Source organism: Hyalella azteca, unplaced genomic scaffold, assembly GCF_000764305.2.
Source record: "Hyalella azteca isolate HAZT.00-mixed unplaced genomic scaffold, Hazt_2.0.2 contig17058, whole genome shotgun sequence".
Classification (NCBI taxonomy): Eukaryota; Metazoa; Arthropoda; class Malacostraca; order Amphipoda; family Hyalellidae; genus Hyalella; species Hyalella azteca.
Genome location: NW_025946859.1, coordinates 46,790 through 65,857, shown reverse-complemented (window position 1 = coordinate 65,857; position 19,068 = coordinate 46,790). Strand labels below are relative to the sequence as shown.

At 42.8% G+C, this 19,068-nt stretch overlaps 2 protein-coding genes across 2 annotated transcripts; both read left to right on the top strand.

Moving 5' to 3' along the window:
• The first annotated feature begins 4,591 nt into the window (after positions 1-4,591).
• Positions 4,592-8,090, top strand: LOC108682964. The gene is made up of 6 exons (XM_018172232.2): positions 4,592-4,718; positions 5,192-5,320; positions 5,670-5,782; positions 6,052-6,149; positions 6,282-6,383; positions 6,516-8,090. The coding sequence occupies exons 2-6, from the start codon at positions 5,198-5,200 to the stop codon at positions 7,094-7,096; spliced, it is 1,017 nt and encodes a 338-aa protein (XP_018027721.1). The 5' UTR covers positions 4,592-4,718; positions 5,192-5,197; the 3' UTR covers positions 7,097-8,090.
• A 920-nt stretch (positions 8,091-9,010) lies between these two features.
• On the top strand, positions 9,011-14,757 carry LOC108682963. Its single transcript, XM_018172231.1, has 6 exons — positions 9,011-9,122; positions 11,202-11,377; positions 11,641-11,753; positions 12,650-12,747; positions 13,242-13,343; positions 13,828-14,757. The coding sequence occupies exons 2-6, from the start codon at positions 11,249-11,251 to the stop codon at positions 14,502-14,504; spliced, it is 1,119 nt and encodes a 372-aa protein (XP_018027720.1). The 5' UTR covers positions 9,011-9,122; positions 11,202-11,248; the 3' UTR covers positions 14,505-14,757.
• Positions 14,758-19,068: the final 4,311 nt, after the last annotated feature.

The following is a 19,068-nucleotide window of genomic DNA, read 5'->3' as shown; positions in this document are numbered from 1 at the left end:
TCAAAATAATTTATTCTGTCAATTGATTCATGCATTGTCTCCGACTTTACTTACGTGTGCAAAATTCAGATCGATTTGACTGGTAGAAGTGTGTTTAGTATCGATTATAAGATTTGTAGCAGACAAACAAACAAACAACAATAAGTGAAGTTAAAGAGAAGTGCTGTAAAAAAGAGCATTCACGAAGCAAAGTCCATTAGCCAGTCTGTGGTGATCTGCATCCTACCCTCAACCAATGTAGGCAGCATAACATCCTACCCTCAACCAATGTAGGCAGCATAACATCCTACCCTCAACCAATGTCTTCCTAACCTCAACCAATGACTGCGTTGAGCAAATAAAAGGCTTGGTGACTGTTCACGTCGACAAACATTCATCCAGAGCCCACCCGTTGATCTGACGGGTGGGGGTGATCTGGCAAACATTTCGGAGTTCGTTGGTGTGTCAGAGGGCATAAATTAAAATGAATATGTCAAATGAATATTCAAATAAATTAAAATGAATATTTCGAGCACGAATACGAAATATCGCCTCGGGATTTTATTTGTACCTTGTAATTCACCTTGGAGAGAACAATGAACTGCGAGCGCACAGTTTTAGAAAACATGGTTGCAACGTGAGAGTGATGAGCGAGAAGTCGATAGTGGAAAAAGATTTACGAGGTTATCGACAAGGAGTTGAAATTTTCTATGAATATTGAAGCACAGATTTAAAAAGTTTCGTCAGATCGGACGCTCTTACGAGTACCTATGATGCAGAAGTGATGAAGCTGTTTTTTGTAGCTGTTGTGCGCCCGAACTTATAGTTTGCAATGCCCTCTGGTCACCGAAACTCGAAAAGACAAAAATTTCGTCGAGAGTGCTCAAAGACGTGTAACAAGGATAATTCCAAGCTTAAAGGAAAAGTCTCATGAAGAAAGATTAAAGATTATGAAGCTTCCAAGCCTGTGTTATCGACGTCTGTGTGGTGGCCTCATTGAAGTATACACGCATACTCATGTATTTATACAAAGTCCAAGAAGGATTATTATAATTTGAAGCAAGAACCAACACCAGGGGCCTCGCTTAAAAGTTTAAAAACTGAGGAGCAAAACATTCGTGAGACAACACTCTTTCTCGATGCGAGTCACCGACATGTGGACCAGCCTCCCTGCTTACATCGTTGACGCTCCGAGTATGAACGCGTTCAAGAACAGACTAGAAAAAGCTGGAAGCATATGTTCCGTCTCGACATGCCTAGAACCTTAAGGAACTTGTAAAAAGTTCAGTAGCTATTTCAAACCAAAGCATGTTTTGGAAAGATCTGCTCAAAAAAACCAGTTTCAGATCTCCTCAGAACAAGTAAAAAAAGTACAAGAATCGGCGACAGGCCATAGGCCTATTTTTTCAGCACCGACACCTCTATTCTTTTTTAAACTATGGACCTTGATTGTTCGCATGAAATCATGAAGCATCGCAAAGCAAGAATTAGCTTATAAGTTTGAGTTCTAATTCAGTTATACTCATGTTAAAACTTTAACACAAAAAATTGTGGTTTTAGCAAGCCTCTCGATGGCTGGCATCAGTTTAGTTTGGCAGTTATTATGACTGCAAGAATGTCGATTTGATGAAGGAATTTATCTTTGATGAAGATGAACTATCTTTACAGAGTACCGACGGTCTTGCCCTGCTATTATTTTAATGTCTTGTACATGCAAGCCTACACAGACTTCATTCGGGACGTTGTCTCATACCGTGGTCGAATAAATTTTCGGAACCCAATTTTTTTACTTGAATACAAAGGCTACAAGAATTTCGTCCTTCTTTGCTCATACGTCATCTAACATCGGGGGTTATTTACAGAAGCCGGAAAATCAATCAATCATCCATAGCTCATTACTTAGTTCAATAAAGTTAGTTTTGGTTGTAGCGTCAAAGCTGGTACGTCGGTCTGACAGGAGATCGCTCCATGATAACGGCATCAGCACAACAAACCTTAAGCGTATAGCCCACGTGGAGTAAAATAAAAGCTACTCCTGTGAAAGCAATGAAGAGCGATGTACACAGGGATAAGAAATAAGTCAAGTGGTATACCCGGAGGGCTCGGTTACCTCTAGCCCTTTGGGACGAGCTCGTCGGGTTCGGGGTGAGAAAACGTAGAGCGAAAATATAAGGGTGTGGTTATAGCACAGTCGTTTATACAACAGAATGTTAAAAACAGGAGCAAGAAAAAGGTCAAGTCTCAATTACGTTGCGACACGCACCTAGATTAATAAGAGTAGAGTGAGTACCGAATGCTGGACATAAGAACCGTAATTGCGAGGGGCCTCCGATCTACCAGCCTTACAATGTTATGTCACTGATCTTTCAAGAGGCCAAAAAGAAATGACACGTGAAAAGTAAAGAAGTTTTGACTTCTTAATAAATTACGTTCAGAATGACTTAATTATTTTTCACAAGGTTAAATGGATTTAATTAGCAGTTAGTCATAGCAATGAAGTCAAATGGACAAGCCGCATCATAAGAAAACGTCTATGAAATACGATAAGACTCTTCCTTCCATCTCCTAATGAGGGTACGAGTAAAAATTTCCTCGCAATTAACGTAAATAAACATTGAAAAAGTTATGAAAAATCACTCAAGCCAGATGAAAAAATCGTGAAAGGATGGCTTCTAACACTCCTGCCCTAAGCGAAAGTTTCTATGTAAAATAATATCGCCAATCTTGTAAGTGAGAGCAAATTTGAAGTACCAGGTAAAACCCGTTCTAAAGAAGAGCCAGAGAAAGCCCGTCCTAAGGAAGATCCAGCTAGAGAAAGCCCGTCCTAAAGAAGAGCCAGGGAGAGCCCGTCCTAAAGAAGAGCCAGGGAGAGCCCGACCTAAAGAAGAGCCAGCGAAAGCCCGTCCTAAAGAAGAGCCAGGGAGAGCCCGTCCTAAAGAAGAGCCAGAGAAAGCCCGTTCTAAAGAAGAGCCAGAGAAAGCCCGTCCTAAGGAAGATCCAGAGAAAGCCCGTCCTAAAGAAGAGCCAGGGTGAGCCCGTCCTAAAGAAGAGCCAGGGAAAGCCCGTCCTAAGGAAGATCCAGAGAAAGCCCGTCCTAAAGAAGAGCCAGAGAAAGTCCGTCCTGAAGAAGAGCCAGGGAGAGCCCGTCCTAAAGAAGAGCCAGGGAGAGCCCGTCCTAAAGAAGAGCCAGGGAAAGCCCGTCCTAAAGAAGAGCCAGGGAAAGCCCATCCTAAGGAAGATCCAGATAAAGCCCGTCCTAAAGAAGAGCCAGAGAAAGCCCGTCCTGAAGAAGAGCCAGGGAAAGCCCGTCCTTAAGAAGAGCAAGAGAATTAAAGCCCGTCCTTAAGAAGAGCCAGGGAAAGACCGACCTGAAGAAGAGCCAGGGAAAGCCCGTCCTGAAGAAGAGCCAGAGAAAGCCCGTCCTAAGGAAAATCCAGAGAAAGCCCGTCCTGAAGAAGAGCCAGGGAGAGCCCGTCCTAAAGAAGATCCAGGGGAAGCCCGTCCTAAAGAAGAGCCAGAGAGAGCCCGTCCTTAAGAAGAGCAAGATAAAGCCCGTCCTTAAGAAGAGCCAGGGAAAGCCCGTCCTGAAGAAGAGCCAGAGAAAGCCCGTCCTGAAGAAGAGCCAGAGAATGCCCGTCCTAAAGAAGATCCAGGGGAAGCCCGTCCATAAGAAGAGCCAGGGAGAGCCCGTCCTAAAGAAGAGTCGGGAAAGCCCCTCCATAAGAAGATCCAGGGAAAGCCCGTCCTGAAGAAGAGCCAGAGAAAGCCCGTCCTTAAGAAGAGCCAAGGAAAGCCCGTCCTGAAGAAGAGCCAGAGAAAGCCCGTCCATAAGAAGAGCCAGGGAGAGCCCTTCCTAAAGAAGATCCAGGGGAAGCCCGTCCATAAGAAGAGCCAGAGAGAGCCCGTCCTAAAGAAGAGTCGGGAAAGCCCCACCATAAGAAGATCCAGAGAAAGCCCGTCCTAAAGAAGATCCAGGGAAAGCCCTTCCACATTGACCTAATTAAGTGAGCAAGAATTAGCATGAGGATGCTACAACCATAACTTTTGCAGCAGCTAATGTGACTGGTTGTAATTTGTGGCTATTGGCACTAGGCCATTATCGGGCTAGTAGCCTGGAGTAATGACTGCTTCAAGGCATAACACGAGTAGCAGCAACTGAAATAAAACGTATTTCTTCTTAAGAACGCCAAACCTAAATCTAGATCCATATATAAAATTTACATATATCTATATCACTTTTTCAATTGGAACAGAGATTCAAACCAGAAAGTTAAAAAGTTTGGGGTCGTATGATTGATCGTGGTTTTGAATTTTGATCAATTGCAGAAACTCGATTCAAATACTTCATAAATAGTGTGTAATTTCGAAATTATAGAGTAATGTTTATACTTGATGCAGACCAATTACTGACAACAAATAATTTAAAAAGTGGACATGAAGCTAATATCAAGAATATCTTTGGTAAGCTGTGCTGGAACAAGTTCCACCCTTTTAAGGATAATGCCTTGTCAGAAACTTGAGATCTTCAAGGATAAATCTTATATAAAAAACGTAAACCTTGGGCATCCCCACTTAGGCATAAGGCCTGAGCGCCGGTATAAAAGCTGGCATTCGATCCCTAGGCCTACACTGTTACTCATCCTCCCATCCGCGTAGTAGGTCCTGGCTCTGTTATACTGATCTATTAAATGCAAGTGGATCATAGTTTACGATAACTCTCTACTTGAGCTTCGGAAACGGTACGACTTCGCTTTAGAGATAGAATGTCGTCCCATGTTTTAGCTATGGGTAAACGTGGGAAGGAATTTCTATTTTACAGTATTTAATCAATTAAAAATATGTTCACTCAGAAACCATGAAGCGTGGTTTTTGATTCACCTGAAATTTACGACTGAATATGTATAAATTTGGCAACCTCAAGTCAACTGAACAGAGAAACCATTAATTAATAAGACAGCAACGATACGTACTTCAATGAAATCACAGCTTATATACTTGCCTCATTGGAGTAATATTTTGAAATTACATAAGAAGCCAACGGATTATTTCATGGTAGCTTTCGGCCTCTGCATGCAACCGAGGTGCATTGAGCTAACCATTATAAGCTTGACTTTTTTTTATAACATTTTATTGACCGTCTTCACAAGAAGCGCCATAAAATTAATTTTGCTCTAACCAGAGACGATTGCCTAGGAAGAATTTTCCATTGCAGCTCAAGATGACTCTACTTCTCGTTGCCTTGTCGAGCCTTTTGGTCGGGGCACAGGCCCTGCTGCCTCACCTCGATGTCTGCAACTCCCACCAGACCGCGCCATCGTTCAACGAAGCTTTCATAGAGAAGGTAATTTATCTGATGCTTAGCTTTGCTAACAATTTTATTTCCATTTATTCACTTACAGTTAAAATAGCATAAATCTGTGTTCAGAATAACACGAAGCAGTCGTGTTGACAGCCTTTTTATTTACAATAAAAAAAAATTCATAGATGGCTAGGGGCGTGTATGATGAAACCTTTGTTAAAAATGATGAGGTACTGCGGAAACAGCATTAGAGGTATATGAATCATGGGTACATGAAATGTTTTTGTAACAAATGATGAATTTTTCCGTGTTCGAGCTCTTAAATAAATAGCTGATCGAAATGCCACCAATCGCAAGTAAACACAATAATTTAACTTATTACTTTGGACAGATGCGATCCAACTCTGCGGGCTACTCCTTCATCTTCACTTCAGGACCAACGTTCGGTTGCCAAAAGATTAAGTTTTACCCCAACGGCTCTTTCTTCTACGATTTCGTCGAGTTGTGAGTGAGATGTTCTAAATTCCGTTGACAAAAACTTTTATGTGAAAAATTACCATTGTTTAAGTACGAAATTAATTAAGACATGATCAGAGTTAGTGGTTTGAAGAAATTTGGCACAGTTTGATGGACAAACTATAACAGAAAAACAATGGCTCCCCCAAATCTGAAAAAAATTGCTGAACATTTTGCGATAGTTTCCCATTGAGTAATTCGATGATGAATGTATATACACTCCATGGTATTGAAAAATTTTTTTTCTTATGTTGCAGAGGGAAGAGACGCGTGAACGCTACAGGAACTTACATTATGACACCTTTCTCCTACACCTCCCCAGCACGCATCACTCTGACGTCTCTGCCTTATGGAGGTAACCGGAGTAATTCAACTATTTTTTATAGGCCTTGGACTAAACATGCAAAATTTATTCGGAACGACTGTCAAAAATATTAGAACATTACCTCCAAGAAAAATGCACGTTATCCATTCCCCTGATCGACAGAACTTGGGTCCTTCTTGGGCACAACGAGCTTCAGTGTCATGGCGGCGACTGACGAGTACATGGCGCTGCTCGCCTGCGTCAGCTTAGGCCTCACCCGCACCCGTGAGTTTTTTCACCCAAGTTGGGTCGGTGCATAGGTACTTAATTTGTAACATGAGCTAGAAAATTTGGTAAACATTGGATTCAAAGGTTCTAGCCGCTCCAAATATAAATTATTTTCTCTCTACTTTGCAGAAGAACTTCACATCCTGGTTCCGCAGACTCACGTCGGTTCGATTTCAGTAACAAATCTGAACAAGACAATTCAGGACTCACAGCTGCCTCGTGTAAGATATTTACGTGAAGTTGAACAAACGTGCAATGCAGGTTTTCGTGATTTTGGGAACATTTTTCACCTGCTGAACAAATTCAAGTACAACACCCTGCACCGTTTGAGTCTATTGTACCCAGGGGGCCTGGTCGTTGAGAAGTCTCTCCATAAATCACTTACCAGCCATGATAGGCCATTCTCCCGCAGTGCTTCTACGTCGAATGGCGTTCCATCTCTTATATTTAAAACTGCAATAAATGCACAATCTATTCCCCACCGTGGACCGCCGTCATTCAGTGCTCGACACAACGCTTGGCTTGAGGTTAATAAGGGACAGCCGGGCATAATAAATAAATCACAAACCGGCGTTCAGTTTGGTGGCGCGGCCTCTGTAGGGCCGTCTGCGGAAGTATCACCCACAGTTTCTACACCGAGAGGGAATTTTACTGTATTCTCCTCTTCCAAATTGTCTGTGCTTCCTTCATCCGGCTCTCGTAGCCATTAACTGCGAATCTATCCATGCCATTAGGTGCTTTCGTCGACTCAAGCGCTTCAACATGAAAAGTTAGCATTAATACGTAAACTCGAATTCAATGGTGGCGTTAATGACAACCACTGGTTCTTATACTAGTAGTTAATGCTTAGCAGTAACCATAATAAAATGAACATTTCACATACTTTTAGTGCAACAATGTTTTGGAGTTTCGATCGTTCATCAATTAAGTAAAGACATTATTTTCAAACTGAGTGCTTAAAGTTTACGAGACTCGTGATGCGGTTGGGAGGCATGTAACACGCTACCTAGCTGACGATGAAATATTCTTCGAATCGAATGAGCCTTGTTATGATTTATATTTGGCGTTTACCTAACAATATGGATTGATTCGATGTACTATTTTTTGCTTGGTAAGAAATACCTGTGTCGTGCTTAATTAATAGGTTTTAGCTGTGATGCTTAATAGATTTTACTGAACTGATGAACACAAAGACGATCTTCAGTCAACGTTCGCTCATTTTTTGTCAATTGATTTTATTTCAAAATTTTACATACAATAGTTATTTATAAAATAATGTAATAATTTTCATGGTAATTTATCATCCGAATTATTCCTAAATAAGTTGCATTCACCAGATTCTGGAATATGTTTCAGACGTTTTCTTATCAACAATTGGCAGAGAACAGCATTATAGGTACATGATAAAAAGTGGTACGACGACTGTTTCTTTTCATGATGAGGCCAATACGAAGTTTTTAATGAGACACGCACGCAAAAAAACTGGTTCTTGGACTCCATTACATGGAATGTATACAGCGTTTCATTCCTCAAGTTTCGTGTTGGTCGGTTTTTGGACTTTATTGCGTGGAATGCACAGGTACAGTGTTTCATGCCTCAAGTTTTGTGATCGTTTTTGGACTTCATTACGTGGAATGTGTGCAATGCATACCATTTTAAACGTTTTTCCCTGAAAAAATTGCATCAATAAAATACTGAATTCAATTGAAGTTTCTTTGTTAGCAGAGCGCGTTTGATGATAACTTTAGGCCGAATTTTCGAGCTTTTTGTTAAATAATTACTTTGAATTTGTGTTTTGAAAAGAGCAACAGATATGCTTGCATTGGGCCCCTAAACGTTCGCTGATCAATGAGACGAAATTCGGTAGAGTAGCAAACCCTGCAGCAAATTATTGGGATTTTGAATTGTACTAGCGTGCTTAGCTAGATGGTTAGCGATTCCTCAACAATTTAGAAGACATCGAGCGAAACGAATTCTTGCTGTACCATGAACACACAATACTTGAATCTCTCGAGCTATATTGAAGTACCGAGACTGGAGAATGCCCAATCTTTATGCGTTAACACAGGAAATAATTACACTACCCTAACTTGTTAGGGTTATAGCTCCATATTATTCATTTTACCAGTTACTTTCCAGAAATGACATTTTTCGTTACGCAAATAATATTTTTATTTCAATGTCAGAGCAGTTAAAAAAGTTGTAGTTTCGTAAGTGCAGTTAATTTTTTAATTCAATTGTGTTTGTTAATTTTTCAAAGAATCACAATTTTTTCACAATCCCAAGACCAGGATTTGATTTTGCGTTGTGTTTGAATAGTATCCTTACATGCCATATCATGCAAAACTAGCCCAGATGAGCGGAATCTGACTGTATAAGGGTTGTTCAGTGTCAGTCTCTACGCGGTTGTGAATGAGATGTCAGACGTTTCTTGGAATATTCATTCAAAAACCGCTGTATCAACTGAATTAAGTGTAAGAGGTAAACACCTTTGGAGTTTACCTCTTATTAACTAATAATGCTCCTGGTTTCATAGTTGTCTTTAGGCTATGTAATTAAATAGCTGTTTTTTCAAACTGGTTTAAATTCCCTAAGCGCTGGCGCTATTACCCATTTTAGTTATAACCCATGCAGCTGCAAAGGGTACATGGAGAGCGGTCCAGGCCGGTCTAACGCTTCCTATAAAAACAGGAGTCGCCAAACCGAAGCACTACTCCGCCGCACCTCCTCGTCCGGGTAAGTGGTCGCATTTCAGTGTAGTTATTAAGATAAGACTTACGGGTTTACCTGACATCTTTTGCAAGTGACAACACTTGTGGTACAGCAACTGTTAAGGGGAATAAAAGTCTGTCTAGTTATGTTGTCGACCTTTCATGACGACTTTAGTTTTAACCTTAACGTTAAGTATAGTGTCATATTTCACTATTTTCTCTTAGTTTAGAATTTAATACTGATGTTAATCTGCAAATTTCAGGAATGGTATGCCATACATCAGCCTAATGTGACTTTAAGGAGTGTATTCCCCATCATGCAATGCAATATAGATCAAGATGTATCGAACATTCGTCGCGGGATGCCAACATTGTAGGGATGAACATATGAGACGACGATGGTAGACTGAACATGACTATGATAATTAACTTGCGTCGCGGGATGCCAACATTGTAGGGGTAACATGAGACGACGATTGTAAACTTAACATGACTATCATCAGTGAAAATACGTACAGTCAAGTCAGAAGGTTGGGGCAGAATGGCCCAAAAGATGAGCATGCAGAAGCCAATTAGTCGCTCGGATTAAAGTCAAGTTTATTTTCAGTGGCACTAAATACAACATGTTCGTTGGTACCTCGGACTATAACGTCAATTAAATAATTTACTTTAAATTTGATCGCCCAACGATTTCCGTCGAATGGCAAGATGATCAACGCAGAAATGGTCAAAGAACAAAGTTGCCCAACGAGAGGTCTCTACAATAGCACTGATTATATTATATATTATTTGCTGCGAACATTATTGATCCATCGTGGTTTTCAACCTATAAAGCCCTTGAACGAAGTGCACGTGGGGGTGTAAATTTTAAAAAATTTTCTTGTCCTTTCTATTGATATACAGTTTAAGACAACTATGAAACCAGGAGCATTAATAAAAGGTACATTCCAAAGGCTTTCATTTCAGTTGGTACAGCGGTTCTTGAATTAATGTTCCAAGGAAAGTCTGACATCTCGGTTTCCACATGGTCTCAATTTACGTGACCAGACAAAATGGAGTGTTTAACTCGATTCCTGAGAGCTTCATGCTGCCCTGAGGTGGCGCTTAATTGCACCCTCTTGAGCACACGGGCCGTCCTCTGATCGCAAAATCCTGCTCATGAAGTTCGCTGAACTCGCGACTTCCAAGTTTTTTGTTCCTCTAGATTCCAGACGAGCGGTATAGGCAGTGAGGAGTTTCAAGGTTATCGCTCTTGACAAATTGTTCAAGGTGTTTAAATTAAAGAAAAAGTTTTATCTCCAACCTAGTGTAACATCGATATTCGATACACATAGCCCACAGAAGTCGGAATTAGCGCTGGCTAAATCCATTTACTCACTGGGTAGGTTTGTAAAAAATAAGAGCAAATTCAACGCCTAATGTTATCCTCAGACCGTGCAAATATTTTGAACATGGCAAGTCAAGCAACTCTGCCTTGGGCAGCCTGGCATACGTGGGAGCTTCAGCTCGTTTTTAGCATAGAGGCTGCATCTGGCAGGGCGTAAGGCTTTTCCCGTTCATTGACACCGCCAGTCCAGCACTTCGAAGCAAGATTAGCCAGCGGCAAATAGCTGAGGTAGAAACTCGTGTAATTATTAATTAGGGATAGCTGCGCCTGGTTTAAATTTCCATGGGAGTTGTTTGCAATTCTGGATACGATAATTAGAATAACAATACTCATAGGCATTCTATCACGACTTAAGTAAGCACTAGCCTGCTCGTGATGTGATATCTGCGAACAAAAAAATAATCCCGTTAACTTGGTACTGAGGTCACTTCGAAGCAGTCGTTGGCTTCAAGGGCTTAAACACAGCGGTCTGAGTGAGTCAACGGGTTCTTACGAGCGTATAAATCATTTTATGGATGAAGTTAGTGAATGAGTAAGGTTGTTTAATTATCTAATTAAAGTCAGAAGTCATGATACGAAACACTCAAATATTATTCTATTTTCCTCAGCGCATGATAGGTTCCATATCTCACCCATTCCTTCAATCCACGCAACACATTTAAACAGGATGCAATGAGATCGTTACTGTCACATTAACACAGCAAATCTTTTCCCCAGAATTGACTTGTCACTTTCGAGAAAGTCTTGGGATCATTTCGGCTGAGATGACCCGACCTCTGTTCATCATCATGGGCTTGAGCCTCCTGCTGGGGGCCAGCGCTCAGGGGCCTCAGATCGGCTTCTGTAACTCTTACCAAACAACGCAGAGCTTCGATGAAGCCTTCATTCAGAAGGTAATTAATTAATTGCTTTAAACTCTGTACGTGTGATGATTATAAAGTAAATTCTATTATAAACGGTTATGTTAACGATGTTTATGCATACATTTCAGGAAGATCGCTATAATTGACATACGATCGACTTCTACCTTCGTTAATTGACATAAGATTGTTCCCTCTAGCGCTTATGGAGGTGACATAATATACATATTATGTATACATAATATACATAATATACATAATACATAATATATGTATTATATCGTGACTTTTGCCAGATGCAAGCCAACGCGGATGGATATTCATTCGCCCTCACTTCCGGTCCGACTTTTGGCTGCCAGAACATAAAATTTTTCCCCAACGGAACATATGCCTACGACTTCATCGACGTGTGAGTGTAAATTTTCTTCACATTTTTATAAAAAATACACATCGCCTTTAGTGGTGCTGGGTTTCACAGGCAGTGAAATTATTAAAATTCCGTATTTATTATTGGAAGGTGTTTTTAAAATAATAAATTGTGCGCATACAATCTGTGATCTTGATTTTATGCGCAGAATAATGAGAAGCTTTTGCAAATAAAATAAAACCGAGTTGATGTTACATCTCCATAAATTAATACGAATCATGCTACTAAGGATAATTTTGCAGCATTATAGAATTACTTCAGCATACTCTGATTAATTAAGTAATCGGTGTGGATGATGTGAAAGCGCTAAGCAAAGAAAGCGCCATGAGAATTTGAAATATTAATTGATCGAAAATGCGTTTATGGCCCAAGGTACATTCAGCCTTTCTAAATTGAATGTAAGTGTATTCGTGAAGTATTTAAAAGAACTAATGTAGATTTCTTTATTTTTAAATTATTTGTTCACTTAAATTTCAAGTACACTGATGATATTAGTATTTCTGTAACCTTCAATTCAGAGACTACAGAAACATGGCGTTCAAACAGATAGAATTTCGGACTATTACTTTGAACAAATAAACTATAAATAAATCGGCATTGAATGGACAATATTAATGCATTGTTGCGCTCGCCCATTCCTGGCATTGCGGAATCTTTACATCTAGTTGGGGCTTCAAACCCGCGACTCCCAGGCTCGATCTTTATAAGTTAAAATTTAGCCCTTGTGCCATCCTGCCATCCAGTCAGAATTAGGATCATAATACATGAGGAAACAGCAGAAATGATTAGTTGCTGTGGTCTGGAAAACTATTCAATAAAACTTCATGGATATTTTACAGAGGCATGTATATAAATGCATTCTCAATGTAATTTTACAGGAGCAACACGCATGTCAACGCCACAGGCACCTACACCGCGACTCCTTTCTCCTACACGTCCCCGTCCAGCATCAGGCTCTCGTCCCTGCCTTATGGAGGTAATGACATCACAGACTAATCGGAGACCAGGTAAATTATACGGAAGACTTTATGCATTCAAAATTAAATTTTCCGGTGAATGCGGCAGGTGTTTACCATCGTTACCTTGGGACTCAACTTCCAATGTTTCAATGGGACTCAGCTTCCCTGTTTTAAATTGCCTGTTGATTATTTACCGTAAATCGCCTGAACCGTTTCTCTTATGTTCAAGCGAACATTTCTAGCAACCAGGCAAGCATATTTGTAATAATAACGATTGAAAATATCTTGACTTGTCTCACATGAAATGTTTGAAACGCAACCCGAAAAAATTGAACTTATTTTCATGGTACATAACATCATATTACAAATCACTTCTTCACCTGTACTCGCAACAAACATTATGTGCACACATTTAGTATAGAGAATAACGATTGCGAAATTCGTTGGCCACATCCATGAAAGTCATAATAAATATGTGTATAAATAAACTAAATATTTTCAACGGTTGCAGAACTGGGATCCATGTTCGGTGCGATCAGCTTGAGTGTGCTGGCAGCGACTGAAGACTACATAGCGCTGCTCTCCTGTGTCAACATCGGCCTCATCCGCACGCGTATGTTGTCATGTCACTAACTGAGAATATTTCGTGATACAGTATTTATATTTACCAGTACGATGCGTTAGGGTGTTAAGGGCAATTTTAGCTTATCATACATGACAAATATAGGAATATTGCAGTCATTGCGAACATTTACAAGCAATTTAATTCTGAAACTTTATTTTTACCACAAAAAATGCTTCATTGCTTAGAAGAGGCTGCAATTAATTTAGTATAATAATTTAATGTCATTTCATTCTAATATGATGAAAACTTTTGGATATCTTCTGCTGTGTTTTGTACGAGGTCTTAAAGGAAAAACACGTCACGTGTTGAAGATAACTCTAAAAATATAGTTATACAATGAGTCAATGAGCAAATAAAGTGATTGGGCTGCAATTTCCTACCTATAACGGAAAAGTATATGTCAGAAGGAGGGCTGCATGAACATTTAGAAATAATTGTATGTAATGTACAAATGGCTTTTCCTCGTGTACAGAACAACTGCACATCCTGATACCGAAAGCCAAAAGCGCTTCAATTGTGATGCCGGAGTTCAATGCGACTATTCAGGCGCTTGATCTCCCCCTAGAGGAGTACCTCCAGGAAGTTCAGCAAACGTGCGCCGCAAATGTGCGCCAATTGTCGGAAATCTTATTCCTCTACAGATTGCTGGTCAAATTCGGAGTCATCCCTCCTGTCTTAGGGAGTGAAAACCAGGCCAGTAACAATCCTACGTTATACGCCGCATTAGCAAGCCCTAATGAGAGTTCGGATGCCACCGACGCTATCACACAAGCCGTCGTTCAAGCTCTGAACTTATTGCAATCAAATGCACAATCATTCAGCTATCCTCAACCTACTACTTTCAGTGGGCACCAATTGAACTCCGCTCCTGTAGTCGCAGGTCAGCAAGTCTTTCCTCAAACTACGGTTCAGTTTGGCGGCGCTCAGGTACAGAATCCAGCAGTCAATGTATACCCTGTGGCATCCCCTGTTGCTGGTAACTTTGTCCACAATCCTGCACAATTCTCTGGGTACCCATCATTTATTTCTCCAAGCTTTTCTTCCTCGTTTGATCCGTTCCGCGCTGTACGACCTGCAGTTTCCGTCCCGCAGCCGTTGCATGTAGGGCAGCCAGAGACTGGCGTCTTTAACGCCATCTTCCAACGTTGATCGCTATCATCAATGGCGATTAATTGGGCATTAATAGTCTAGCTCCAGGACTACTTTCTCTAGTACGAACTTATTTTGTGAACAAAGACAATGAGTAACCAAAACGAATCGAGTTTTTCATTTTACTATAATGCTATGGATTTTTAAGTTTATTTTTGAACAAGCGACTGGTGTTCTTCGTACATTAATTAAAACTTCCTATTCTATCAGAGCACATCTTGTCGAAAGTTGAATAAACGGACTATCATTTTGATTTTCAGTTTCCTTTACCTGAAGTCCGTAGTGCATTACTTCTTGTGGTGAACGACACAAATTAAAAGTTGGCAACTGTCATCCCGACGTTTACTTGGTGCCGATGTTATAGGTAATGAGAGGATCGGATATGATTAGCGGGGAGGGCAGTTCTGTCCGGATCGTGTGATGATAGTAAATTGTGATGATTAAAAATAGGTAAATTTTACCACAGTTAAGCCTCTTTCACACAAGGCGGCAAATACCGCAAACGTCAATTAAACGTGACGGTATTTAACGCGTAATCATTCGCACGAGGCGCTGTTTAACGCTGGAATCTATCAGACTTGCAGTGCTGTTCTCCGAAAATTGTCATCAGTGTTTGTGAACTTTGTCTATAAATTACTGCTGAGTGTAAAGAAAAGAAGGCTCTCATTTTATACACGCTGCGTAAAAAAACAGAAAAGGAAGAAAAGAAGGCAGTGCTGTGTTCACAATATAGAAACTTTAAACCCGATAAAAATATGTTTCAATGTTCACAAACTTGTCATTACAAAATTCATTCATTACTCCTTACATTCATTAACAAGAAGGAACGAGTTTAATTATCCTTAACTCTTCTAGTAGCTGGAGCTGCTAACACCCTCACCGACCCACTGTCTGCACCACATTAGGATGTAGCATCAAAACCGCATTGTGTGAAAGATTACAATGAATATTATTGCAAGCTAAACTGTTGCGGCAAATCTACCGCTGCCGTTTTAGCAGTACATACGCGGGCATCAGGCGTAAAATTCTACGCTTCGTTTAAATCTGTCGTGTGTGAATAGCTGTGTACATTTTGTATGTCCGCTGAGGTACGGCGGTAAATACCGTCGGGCGCATGCAGTTTTTGCCGCCCTGTGTGAAAGGGGCCTTAATGTCGTAATGAAAGTTATTCGGTTTTAGGATTTCTAATTATCAGATATGATAGAAAAAAATAAATATAACTCAATACTCACTGCAGTGAGTGACAGAGAGCGCATTTTCTCGTCGACGAAAACGTGAATCACGGACGGATGGACGGACGGACAGACGGACGGACAGACGGACATGGCGAGCACAATAAGGTATTATTTTCCATCGTGGTGTCCGAGGCCGTTCGTTTCTTTGTTGAAATGCGGGGCACCGCCGGTTTGAAGGAGTGACCGTACACTTTCACTTTTTCGTGGACTGCATCGACGGTGTCCTTGGGGAACAGGGCTGGCCCGATGAGTGGGGCCTTCACTAGATCTGACACCAAGTTGGAGGGCTGCATGCCCTTGGTGACTTCTTCGCGGCATTTAACTTTGTTGAAGTTGACTTTAGAACCCAGTGAGATGAAGGCTGGGGTGAGGTTGGACATGGCCAGGTCGATGATGCCCTGTAGGTGCTTGGCGGTCTGCTTGCCCTCCTTGCGGAAAAACTCGGTGGCGGGCTTCGCCATGCCCAACACTTCCATGGTTTTACCGACGGAGTCGAAGCGGAACCCGTCTGACGCGGTGGTGGAGGGGGTGTTGGCGAGGGTCTTACTGCAGGGGCGGAAGGCCTTGTCCAAATGTCCTCACAGGCTCACGTGTTCGAGGGACAATGGTTTCCCGTTTAGGGACTGTATAGGCGGGGGTCCTCGCTCATGAAGATGAGGAGGTCGTCCTGGGTGGCCTCCGGTTTAAAAAGGCGGCAGCTGGCGAACAGGTCCTTGCCAGCGATGGCGGCGTTGTCGTTTGCTGGTCTGAACAATTTCGGGTTTCTGACCTGCTTCGTCTTGAAGCTTTCTCTGTTGTATAAGACGCCGTCAATGCGCCACGCCACCCTGTTGTTCGACTTCGGGACCTCCTTGTAGTCGGGGATGACGTACCATTTCTCGTCCTCCGTGGAGGACTCCTCGGACTCGGACTCGGAGAATGTGATCGGGGTGACGTTGATGGGGGCGCTGGCAGTCTCGCTCGAGCTGAGAGCGGCGGGTGTTGGTAAGGATTGAGAGGGCGTTTGTTGGGGCACGACCTGTGGAGATGCTGGTTGCACAATCTGGGGAGCTCGTGGTTGGTGGACCTGAGGCGGGAACACCTGGCTTGCAACTTGTTGGACCGGGGAAGGATCCGCGTAAGATTCCTCAGGCTGCGAGGACTTGTCCTCTTCAGAGAAGTCCCCCAATTCATCCATAGAGACCGGGCCTTCCTCTTCGGAGAAGGAGTCTTCCCCCCCGGAAGAAGCGTACTCGAGCGAGGAGAGATGTTCTCGCTGAGGGTTGTGGCCCGAGGTCGATGGAACAGGCTCGGTCGTGGCGGGGTCTCGTTGCATTGCAGTCGGGCGAGCCTCCAGTGTGCCCAGTCGAGCGGTGATGGAACGCAACATCTCGAAGATGGCGTCAAAGTTTTCTGTGTCGCTGCCCGTCGAGAGTGATGCGGTAGACATTGCTCCAGGGAGCGTTGTCGCTGAGGGAATCTTTGTCCCCTCATTTCTCTGTTCCGCTGACGCGGGAGATTTTCTCGCCGGTGCGGGAACTTGTCCCGCCGATGCGGGATCTCGTCCCACCGAGGCGGGTAACGTTACCGCAGGCGCGGCGATGGCTGGCTCAGGTTGGATAGGTAATTCGTAGGGATCCACGTCCTGGATGAGACCATCGAGGCCTGGGAGGTGCCTGATAAAGTTTCGTACGCGGAGGGAAGTAGTGCCGCGGATGCCTCCCCAGTACAGTAGGGAGCGGGAACGACGGTAAGGTTTGGCCCGGAAGTGGCGGGAAGTGGAGGGTTTCTGCTTGTCCCGGCGTTATCGGACTGAAGGCGTCAACCGAGATGTACCGGGAAATATCTGAAGAGCTGGAGGGCACGGAGGAAGCTCTGGAATGGGGGCGTTTAGCTTGGCGATAGCCAACATCGAAGGCTTTGTCGTTGTCGGAAGCCCAACGGAGCCCTTCCCCTTGCCACCTCGATTTTTGTGCCCTGTTGAGGGCCTGGCTCTGGAGGCTCGCGAACATTCTGCGGGCGAACTCTCTTTCAGCAGGATCGGCGTCCGCCAGCTTAGGAAGCAGGGATAGGCACTCGTCACAGCCTGAAGGCTTGCAGATGCCCCCGATCAGAATGCATTTGCTGTGTTTTGCACAGCTATGTTGCAGGCCTCTTGGAGCACTTATAGCAGGATTGGTCCGCCACGGTAGAACCAGAGGAGGAAATGACAGTTGTAAGAAACAGAAGCGACCCTTCCAGCATCAACAATGCGAAATTTTATAGGAATATAATGCAATTTAAATAGGTATCCTATTAAAATTTTAATAAACGACATGGTTTGAAACAGGGAAAACTTCCCGCACCCTTCGGCATGCGGGAAGCTGATCCGAGTTTGGAGCGTGAATGAGTATCGGAGACGAAGCATACCGACAATCTATTGACGATAAATGAATCTGAATGATGGCCGGCGGCAAAGCGCATCGGCAGTCTATTTAGATTGAATTTTAAAATAAGGCGCGGGATCGCGGGAAGCGATCCCGCCGGTAATGATTCCCGCCAGAGTGGCGGGAAAACTGAATCTGAATGACCGCCGGCGACAAAGCGCATAGGCAGTCTATTCAGATTGAATTTTAAAATAAGGCGCGGGATCGCGGGAAGCGATCCCGCCGGTAATGATTCCCGCCAGAGAGGCGGGAAAACTGAATCTGAATGACCGCCGGCGACAAAGCGCATAGGCAGTCTATTCAGATTGAATTTAAAAATAAGGCGCGGGATCGCGGGAAGCGATCCCGCCGGTAATGATTCCCGCCAGAGTGGCGGGAAAACTGAATCTGAATGACCGCCGGCGACAAAGAATCTCGGTAGTCTATTAGCTGTCTCTTATACACATCTAGATGTGTATAAGAGACAGGCTTGATGTTATTTGGCTGATTGATTCATATCCAGGAAAGGAAATGACGCCTATGGCTTTAGGCACTTAATCACACAGGCTAATATGCCCTCTAGCGTGATTACGAGCGGAAAGGAATAGATATTGAATTGTGGGCAAGGGCTATGTAGGGGTCTATACTGCGTCCCCGGTCGGTCGATGCCGTAGCTTAAACCTCTGTATCGCCACTCTGTATTACCACCCCGTATACAAGATACGTTATCAGGACTTATGTGTCTTACTTATCCCTCACTACCTTAGTCAACGAAGAACCCGATCCTCAGGTAGAGCTTAATATAACAAGAGCTCAATATCATAGTTTGTAGTTAATTTACAACCTGTGACAGTGGCGCCCGGACAGGGACCATTTAACTGATGGGATAAAACTTTGGGGTAAAATTTTTACGTTTAGGGAAAATCAAACGACGCGCTACGTGGG

Bases quoted from the DNA above. Each gene is read 5' to 3' on its own strand.
- LOC108682963 (XM_018172231.1), top strand. From the start codon at position 11,249: ATGACCCGACCTCTGTTCATCATCATGGGCTTGAGCCTCCTGCTGGGG. The intron at 11,754-12,649 runs GTGAGTGTAAAT...GTAATTTTACAG, and splicing joins GCCTACGACTTCATCGACGT to GAGCAACACGCATGTCAACG. The intron at 12,748-13,241 runs GTAATGACATCA...CAACGGTTGCAG, and splicing joins CTCGTCCCTGCCTTATGGAG to AACTGGGATCCATGTTCGGT.
- LOC108682964 (XM_018172232.2), top strand. From the start codon at position 5,198: ATGACTCTACTTCTCGTTGCCTTGTCGAGCCTTTTGGTCGGGGCACAG. The intron at 5,321-5,669 runs GTAATTTATCTG...TACTTTGGACAG, and splicing joins ACGAAGCTTTCATAGAGAAG to ATGCGATCCAACTCTGCGGG. The intron at 5,783-6,051 runs GTGAGTGAGATG...CTTATGTTGCAG, and splicing joins TTCTACGATTTCGTCGAGTT to AGGGAAGAGACGCGTGAACG.